At 35.2% G+C, this 10467-nt stretch overlaps 1 protein-coding gene across 4 annotated transcripts in view; it reads left to right on the forward strand.

Annotated features, from left to right (window-relative positions):
* Positions 1-8867, forward strand: part of LOC106461224 (ninjurin-1-like) — a 24691-nt gene extending 15824 nt beyond the window's left edge. For 2 of the 4 annotated variants that reach the window (XM_022388232.1, XM_022388225.1), the window contains 2 exons: positions 6858-7052; positions 8259-8573. In XM_022388232.1, the coding sequence (XP_022243940.1) occupies positions 6858-7052; positions 8259-8435 (372 nt within the window). In that variant the 3' untranslated portion in view covers positions 8436-8573. The other 2 variants (XM_022388251.1, XM_013921028.2) reach the window with 2 other exon arrangements.
* Positions 8868-10467: the final 1600 nt, after the last annotated feature.

The raw sequence follows: 10467 nt of genomic DNA on the forward strand, positions 1-10467 counted from the left end.
AAGAACACAACGTTGTTCCAGGAAAATGGAGCACCGTGCCACACTGCTAGAAACACCCAAAAGTGGCAGGAAGAAAATGGTATCCAGAAGTTGCCCTGGCCGAGCCCATCTCCTGACATAAACCCCATCGGAAACCTTTGGACCATACTCGACCGGCAAGTCAAGAAACAACCAAAAAAACCAACTACTCCAAGTTTCGAAGCAAGAGTGGGCGAAAATCCCACAATCTAAAATTGACGAGATGATTCTCACGATGCCCAAATGATCAACGAACTCCACGAAGCGAAAGGAAGATCTACTAGATATTAATTAAATTATAAATATATCAATTCAGGTGAATATGACTGAAAAATTTCATTTTTTCTGAAAAGGTGGTGTCTATTTACTTGTGACAACGCTGTGTACAGTAATCAGGGTTGATGGGCCTAAATATTTGCACAGGAATCGAAGAAAAAGTTATTGTGGGGAGTTTTGTCACTAATAACTTCTCATTGTAATAACTAATAGTGCAGCCATACAATGAGTTTTTTCAAGGTAAAGTAAAACATTTTGAACAACCAATTGAGTATCAAAAGATAACAATAGTAGAAAACCCTATCAAATATCAACAGAACATTGCCAGAACAATTATACAAGAATTTAAAGGAAGACTAGGGGGAAGTTTTTTCAGTATCAAGTTATCAGTATCTGCATAATCACTTAAGATTAAAAACAGTTTTCTTTGATATCTTTATTTAGAACAATCACTTTCAAAAATCAAGTTGTTAAATATGCTAGAAAATTCCTTTAAATATAATTTAATCACTCTTTGAACCATAACTTATTAATCAATTAAACAATTTTGTGATAAAAATATGCTTATTTATTAACAAATGTAGAAAATTTTGAATGTCCTTTTTAAGTGTTATGTTAAATGTTCGTTACATCTAATTCTTCAACTGAAAAAGTAGATATCTTTGACTTCTTTCTGGAAGAGAACTAGCATACTCCCGATCAGTTCTGTTGGAGTATGAAGATGTTACAGACGTCCTTTGTCGACCTGATCATTCACTCTCAGAACTCATTCATTCTACTGTTCATCAACAGGAGGATTGTTCTCTGTCTACACCAATTATTGTTTAAGATATTCAACTGGCTCCCGGTTAAAGATGCGCCATTCCCCCTTGTCCAGATGGTATAACTACTTACATTTTCAACATGCCTCAGTGAGGTTCCTTATTCTCCTGATGATGTTTTACAAGTGATGATTTTTTATTCTGTTTCTTGGAAGATATCGGCAATCTTACTCTTTTTTTAAACCCGCCAAGCCACCCGTACATGTTAAACCATATAGTCTCATCAACCTTACTAGTTTTCTTAGTAAAATTCTTGAAATAATTCTTGTTTTCAGATTACATATATTTATCAAACTTTTCAATTCACAAGCTGGGCCCCCCAGTGGCACAGCGGTATGTCTACGGACTTACAACGCTAGAAACCGGGTTTCGATACCCGTGGCGGGCAGAGCACAGATAGCCCATTGTGCAGCTTTGTGCTTAACTTCAAAGAAACAAGAAACAATCACAAGCTGGCTTTATCCTTCACCTTTCGACTATGGATCGGTTCCTAAAACTTTCAGAAATTATCTCGAATCATTTAAATCATATATGCTGTTTTTTGTTTTGTTTACTTTGAAAAGACGTTTGACTCTGTTCTGAAATCGTGACTCATCCGTAAACTCTGCATATGGCACTTCCACTTAATTTTTCCCGATTTAAGCACTCCTTAAGTGAAAGGCATCTGTCTTTATCGAGGGCATTCATTCTCGTTGAGTACAGGAGTATCACAGGGCTCTGTTCTGTCATACTATATGTTGCCGATGTACTAATCTCTACTTCTCCGGTCCACGTATTTCAATATGCCAATAGCACATCTCTCATTGTTACCTGCAAAACAATGGTCACAATCATTCTTTGTCTTACTCTTGTGATTACTATTTGCAAATGAAGTTCGCAAACAAGAGACGGGATATATTATCTAACAAGGGCTTGTATATCGTTTGGAAAAAAAAAGTTTCCCAATTATTTTTGCTGCATACTACATAATACTTTATCACATGATTCTTACAAAGTTCATTAGACAGTTGTGTGTGTAAATATATGTCAGTTATTCTTTGCTACGATTTGTTATTTCTATATTCTATGTGGTATTTCAAAACTTAAGTATATCTAGTATGTTCAACAACGATCGCTTCATCCTAGACGAAACAGAATTAGTTCTTAAAATTAAAACCATGTTTTTTTTCCTTGTGTTCTAGGTATCGAAGAAGGAACGAAATGTCTCCTCATTTCGCAGAATAAATTAACTTAATGTTGTTATTGTTCCGCTTAATAGCACTGTCATCAACAAAATATCAGAATTAAGAAAAGTCCAATAAAGCAAAAATTCACTTTAACCACACACACACACACACTGTTTCAGCCATAAAGCAACTTTTAACTTATATAAAAAGATATTCGTTACAACTGTAGGCCTTAATGTTTTATGTATAAATGAGCATCATATACATATCATTACTTGAAATATGCTGTTGACTTTAGAAAAATAAAAAAATATTTCGGTATCAACAACGTTCAGTTCTTAACTTTGAAAATGTATTAGTCAAACTATAGTGAAGGTGTAAATGAACCAAAAATTATCTCATTTAGTATATAAGATACATCACCCTCTGACTTCCAACATACATAAAGACTCCCTTAGGCTTCATTACCTTAAGAGTTGCTTCATATCATTCAGCTCCCTGAGAAACCAGCAATGAATTATGGTATATTTGCATAAAATCCTCGCGCTCAGCTGCGGGGTACAAGGGTCTCCTCATGATTCAACAAAAGCTCAAATGTACTTATCAATATCCTTCATCATTCCCTACTAACTCTATAGCTACCCCAAGTATGCCAGTGAGTGGGGGTATGAACACAGTTTTAAACATAACGCCACAGAGACCTTGACGGGGCGCTCAGGAACGCAAAACCGGTTCTAGATTCGAGTTCGGCGACCTTGAAAACCCATTCCTACACCATCATCATGACTGGTTGACCTTCCTTGACCATTTTATTCCCTTTTAGTAGGATGGCTTCGTTATATAGATAAGAACACGTCCCCAACGGGTCATCCCGATAACACCTTCCATGTATGATCTTGTTAGCTCCAAAATTGTGGGAAGAGTTGGCGAACAAACAAACCAATAAATTCACATACATCGTGAATTAATATAGGATGCAAGATTAGTGGTTTTTTGTGATGCTTTTGAGAATTGTCCCTATTCTGTAGTTACAAAGTCATAATTTTATTTTACATGCATATCGTGCTTAAAACGCTTTAAAAGTTTAGTTACACATTGTTAATATTCTTTGCAGCTTTATCAAACCTGAGGTTGTCCTTCAGAGCTTTGTCGATTTCTTTATAAGGAAATCATTCAGATATTACTTCTGAGAAAATAATAATAATAATGCAGTAAAAATCAAAGATTAAAAGCTTGTATAGGAATGTTTCCCCTGTCCTTGACTTACTTTCTGTAAAGTAACGACTGATACACTTATTGGCAAGGCCTGCCACCTAATTTTAATATTTTTCATCACTATGCCAGGTATGGCCGTTTACGAGATATTTTTGTGTTAATGTCTCTTTTTTGAATAAAACAAGTACAATAGTTATAAAGACAGATAGATGAGAATAACTGATTGGGAGGGAACTGCGCCCTAGTGACTCAGTGACAAAGAAACAATTTTGTGGTATACTTATGGTAACCATGGCAACATTTGGCACAACTCTGCACAGTTTCGCTTCACCGCGATACAGGTATGCAGTCCAGGCACGTTTATGTATGACATTGAACGTGAAATTTGATTTCTTAGGTTTTGAAGAAACAACCCTAACAACAACAAAAAAAGTTTTTTTTTTTTAAATGATATTAAGCTGTTTTTACGCTGTTACGATTATTCGTCACGTCACGCCGAGCGGTTAAAAGCAAGTTTGTTAAATTTAACATGACAACGGTACTGTCTGCAAGGAATGAGGTAAGATTTGTCTATCAAGTTATGTATCTGTCGGTTCATTGGTTGTGTCATCAAAACATTTACCTAAAAGTACATAGATATATTCAGTAAACAAAGTTCTGCTCCATACTCTACAAACAAAGCTAAATTATACTTGTTAGTTTCACGGTTCATTATGTTAGGATTATTTAATCGTATTTCTGTTAAGGTTGTAGTGAACTGATTTTTCCGATAGTTTAACGATCGACGAGATGAGCGGCAACCTTTGATCAAGTAATACTTGATTTCGTCTTGGACTAAACATATATCAACTAGATCCGTTGTCTGACCATGTACTAAACTCAAACGATTTACAAACATAAACGCCATAGCAACCAAACCTCGTCTACTGGCAATATACCACATATAATACTAAAGTTTATACTCGTGGATTAGGCGCGCTCCTTGGGAGTTGTCTATAACGTAGTCCATGCTTGTATCGGTTAAAAAGAGTATCACGTTACAGCTGACTGATGAAGAAAATAGTTGCGCTGAAATGGCTTCCATGCTGACAAAGTTAAATTACTATGGCTTGCGTACTAGCATACTGGTATGAACGTACATGATAAAGCGAAGTCATAAAGTGAAATAGTCTAATTTGCAAAGGAGAAAATATGAGTTTATTTATGCTAACGAGATTTAATATAGAAGCAGACGTTATTTATCTAAATAGGGTAGCTTCCACTATACAATGAAGTATCTCACAGGTTTAACAGAAACCTAATGGTTATATTACCATAAAGAAGGACCATCATACAGCATTTTACTAACTAGGCATTTTTCAGCAAGGCAGTTAATCTACAGTAAACTACGATAAAGTAACGAAGGGTTGTTTTAACACAAAACTTGTTAATAACATAAGGTTAAATAACCTACAACAGAAGGTTAAAATATGTCTGTAATGAAGGAGTAGTGGCAATAACCATTATCGGTGCTATTCTACAAAGAAACGTAGAACGTAACGTGTAAAATACTGAGTGAAATACATTGGAATCTCCCGTTCTTAGCTTGTGGTCAGTTTTATTTGTCTTTCTTACATATGCGATGTTATTTGCTGTTGCTTTTTGATGAAGAAAAGAGGAGAATGCCCATAATCCTCCTCCAAAAAAAAAAGTGGTTGAGGAAGAGCGGGAAATTCTGCTCATGTTGATATTTCAATTTTCTAACGAATGACGAAAATCACACCTACACAAGATGAAAGAAACAACACATAAACCGCACACGCAAGTATAGCGAAAACGAAGATACAGACTGAACAACAAAGTATTCATCCAAAGAAATAGTTAGTCTTATACGTTCTGATCTTTTTAGTACGATTTGGGAAGGATTTATTATACAGGACTAAATATTGACCTACAAGTTTTAAACGTAACAGTATGTTACATCATACATGCTATTAGTAATTAGTTCCTTGAAGAGGTTATAAAAACAGGAATCGTCTAGTTATAATAGATGTGTTTGTAGTAAACCAACAATTGTACTTGTACTGTTATTTAGTGGGCAATACCTATATATTTAGGGCTTTGTTAGCAAATACAGTTGACTATGTCAACAGCGAAATATTTCGTGACTGCACCTACTATATTTTTGTATTTTTACAGGAAACCGTTTCCATGGCAACATTTTTCAGTGGGTGACTGACCTTAACTCTGCCACTTTGTGGCATAAAGTCAGAACTGATAAGAAAATTATTGAAACGATACGACATACACGAACAAGGCATGAACAATAATGTTACTTCTACATCAGTATTTAGTAGCTTTTACCATTCTGTCTGCAAATATTGCTTAAAAATTGTATTTGTTTCGTATCGTGTGTTATCTTTAAGTACAAAAGTACGAAACCTGTTATGACAAGCGACTATCGACACGTGCAAATGCGTATGTATTTTTGTTTTGTTATATATATATATATATATATTCCTTCCAAGTGGGAACTTGGTGTATTGCGTATGTTGAAGATTTGTTATTGTGGGAAACGTATTCTAAGTCGTCATTTTGAAACCAGATCATTCGTAAATGTTTAAAATTAGAATATTGTTTTTATTTTAGAAAGCGAAAAATAGGAATAAACACCTCACTAATAATAGATTGAACTTCTTCATTAATGAGCGAATAAAACACATTTTTAAACTATGGTAAGATCGTACATAATAAAGTGACCAAGACCTCTACTGTACACCAAAATGTTGCCAGCAAAGATTAACACACACAATCTGGTTAGACGGTCAAGGTAGTCTATAGATCCTACATGTAGATGGTGAACAGAAGAAGTGAGAGTGACGATCCTTGAGGCAGAACTTGTTCATGACGCATTTTCTAGTAATCATTTCAGCTACAACTCGTCTTAAGTTGATGCTATTCTGAGCATTAGTCAGAAAGAATTGGCATTTAGCCTTTATTACCGAACTGCTGAATTGATTTTGTAGAACTGTTATGTTATATGCCTCGCTCTTTAGATTCAGTTTCTGTGCTTTTATTTCCGATCTCAATAACTATATCTAAAAAACAACTGATTCAGTTTCAAAAATCACGCTTTTCAAGTGCATTTGATGATGATTTGATGAATGGCGAGAATGACTACCTGAAGTGAACTAAGGTTTTTCAGAAGTCTTTTGAATATGATACAAAACATGAGAGTATCTACATAGATGAACATGAAAATTTTCGCGTCATCCTGTCATTTATAAGCTTTTACATTTTAAAGCTTTACAACCACTCATAGACACCCTCAACACCTAACGGAGGACATAGTTATACGTATTTGTATGATTCTTTGTTTCAGCCAAGAATTATTAGGTTCTCCTCCATCCTGGACCCGAATGCGTATGCAACAAAGAAGACAGTCGCTCAGGGAATGCTGGATGTAGCTTTACTCACAGCCAACGCTTCTCAGCTGAAATACCTGCTACAAATGGGAGAGCGCCACGAGTTCTATCACCTGATGATAACACTTATCAGCATCTCTATTATCCTACAGGTCTGTGTTAACTGTTTATCGTTGCGAATGCTGAAAACGCATTAAGGAAATCTTCTGCATATAAATAATAATCTAACTAGCAGGCAAGTAACTTTTAAATGTGTTGTTTGCGCAAGAGTTTTCAAATTTCTGTACTAAATGAATTTCTCTTCTATTTCCAGTTATTCCTAATATTAAAAGTGAAACGCCATCTATAATGAAAAACAAATATATTACACACGGATCGGTTTTGAGCAGCAATGATCTTATTGAATTTTAAACAAGCGAAAATGAAATAACTTACGCAAACCAAACGACAACTTAAAAGAAATATAATGTACGACTTTACTAATGTGGTCCTTTATCGTTTTTTTTTTCAATGTGTTAAGTCCTGCACTAACTGTCAATCTGTTTTCAAGAAACATGGTTTTAGATTATTAATTTGGCTTACGTTTCATATAAACTGTATTACTCTTGTTAACTTCGAGACCTACTACTTAGTTAGAGTAAGATTATTTTTAAAACGTATTTAAAATGTTACGCATTTATACACTTAAAACACAGCGCTAGCTCCTAACGTGTTAGGACTAATTAAATACTGAACTCATCCTTCAACTCAGTATTTTCTTTTTGCCTTTTAAAAATAAGTGCTCCTGTTGGTCAGCGATAAGTTTTCGGACTTACAGTGAGTGATAAAACCTGGGGTTCAATTTCCCGTGGCGGACAGAAAGCAGTTAGCCTCTCGTATAGCTTTCATGTAAGAAAACCAACAATAACTAAAAAAATGAAAACCAAAACAAAATAAAGAATTTACCATATTTTCGGAAAAGCGATATTAGTATATTAATTATTCTATAATCTTTGGAAGACACATAACTTTAGTAACGTGATATTAAATAAGCTGAATATTTTTCTGTCAACTTGTTTCGATTTACAAAATTATATATTTTTTCTAAGACTGTGTGAGCAACAAATCTTATTTTTTCTGTCGATTTCGTATTAAAATTTGCATTTTTTTTTTCATGACAGAAAAGCTCCGTAGTTCTGTCTGTTTAAAATTCTGACTCTGAAAGATGATTCGGAAATAAATATATGAACATTTGCTTACATTCTACTAAGTAAGTCGTAATTAACGAATAACTAATCTTGGAAATCTAACTAATATAACACTGTAATTTAATAAACATTACTGAGTCTAAAAGTGTCATTTTTCACACATCTATGTAGATTTCGGCAGGAGTTATAATGATCGTGAAGAGCCGATTCAACATCAACAAAGAATGGCATCATCGTCGAGCCGATATACTCAACAACATCCTTACGTGGATAATTTTTGCCATAACCATTCTCAACGTATTTATTTCATCTTTCGGGGTTCAATCACCTGCACTATTAGTGAACTGAACTCGCAAATAAAAAAAAACAACAACAAAAACGTATAACTTTATTTTCGTTCGAACCGCTATGTTGTTTTTACTTCGACACATTTTGTACAAATGCATTAATATATATTAATTGTCGGTAAAGTATTAATAGCCATTTATTGTTTTCTTTAGATCTTGATTGGAGCATTGTTCATTGTTATTGGCCGTATGAATGTGAACAAAGAAAAGCATCAACCTCGAGCAAACAGCCTCAACAATGCTATTACGATCGGAATCTTCATTATAACAGTTGACAATATTCTCATTAGTAGTTTCGGTATGAAGAACAGTGATAACATTGCATAAGTTTCCAAAAGAAAAAGCGTCCTAAAAGGAGAGTGTTTTGGGGATTTAAACTCTGTTCTTACTATCGTTCTTATAGCTATGGAGAATTAAAATATATTTATCCTTATTTTTTTTAAGTGTCCTATTTATTTTCTAATTTCGATACAAAAATAAAATTATCGATCCAACCTATGTCCTGTTTAAGATTCGGTCTCTGTTTTTAATGTTATCTGCGTTAGTCAACATTATTTATGGTTACTAAGAAATGTCACTATGACCCGTCAAGTTTTTAGAATGACTTGATATCATTTTTGAAAACAACTTATAGTGTAGAAGAAAGAGGTATATTGACCTCCATGTATCCTGCTCTTGATCGATGGACAGGTTCCTGTCTGACAAATTATATTGGTTGGTTGGTTGTTTGGTGCTTTATGGCACAAAGCTGCTAGGTTATCTGTACCAAACAACCGTTAAAAATGTAAAAACAAGTAAAATACCATAAAAAGTAAAAAAAGAAAAAACAAGCTAAAAGCGAAACAGTGGCCAAAAATTAGGGAAAAAACTAAAGACAGTTTGAGAAAGACCAATGGCCCAAAAAAAGCTAAAAATACAAGAAGACAGTGTCATCATCGCCAATGACATCATCCAATGCATGTCTAAAATGTTGCCGTCGCTCACATTCGTAATGATGACAAGAAAGTAAAACATGGGCAATTTTGACCTGAGTGTCACAAAGGCCACATGGATCAGTTCCACATAAAAGAAAACGATGAGTTAAGAAACTGTGATCGATTCATAGTCTAGCCAAGACAATTTCCTCCCATCCATCCTTATGGAAACTAGATAGCCAAACAACAAGTGTATGTTTCACGTGGAAAAGCTTGTTATAAAGCTGCTCACCCCAAATTGACTGCCAGCTGGCGCAAAGCCGTGCCTTGATCACAGGACCATAGTCCACATATGGAAGAGGTATGGTTGTGACAATGTCAGAGCAGGTGAACTTAGCTGCAGTGTCAGAAAGCTCGTCCCGAGAATACCAACATAGTCAGGTATACAGAAAACTGGATAGAACCAGAAGACAGTGAACACTAGGCCACTCGTTTCTGAATGTCGAAGAGAATAGGATTAAAACTCAAGTCAAGTGATTCCAGGGCCAGAAGAGAGCTAAGAGAGTCCGTGTAAATAATACAGTTAATGTACTGCCTAGCTTCTATGTGATACAAAGGCCAAGAGGAGGAATGACTGACTGCTGATTCTGAAAGAGCACGACCCACTGAGGAAAGAAGACACAACCCCAGGTGGGATGCTGTGGTTAGGATCAAAGCATTGTAGCATGTTGCAAAGAAAGTTGCAAATGGCAGAGGTGAAGAGGAGGTTCACAAAACTTAGTGTACAGACTCTGGACTGGTTAATTGTAGAAAGCTCCCATGCAGAGCCGAATCCCCATATTGTGCACAGGGTCTAACTTTTTCAAGACAAAGGGCCTGGCAGAACCATAAATGATAGACATATAGTCAAACATGGAACGTATGAAGACACAATAGATTTTCAATATAGAACATTGATGTGCTCCCCAAGAGGTGGAAGATAGGACGTGGAGGATGTTCAGTGCCCTTGCATACCTGACACAAAGCTGATTAATGTGAGAAATGAAAGTAATCTTACGATCAAAGATAAGCCCCAAGAACTTTGCCTCAGGAACTACGGGAAGAACAAGAAAACCAAGA

The sequence above is a fragment of the Limulus polyphemus genome, unplaced genomic scaffold (genome assembly GCF_000517525.1).
Source record: "Limulus polyphemus unplaced genomic scaffold, Limulus_polyphemus-2.1.2 Scaffold37, whole genome shotgun sequence".
Classification (NCBI taxonomy): domain Eukaryota; kingdom Metazoa; phylum Arthropoda; class Merostomata; order Xiphosura; family Limulidae; genus Limulus; species Limulus polyphemus.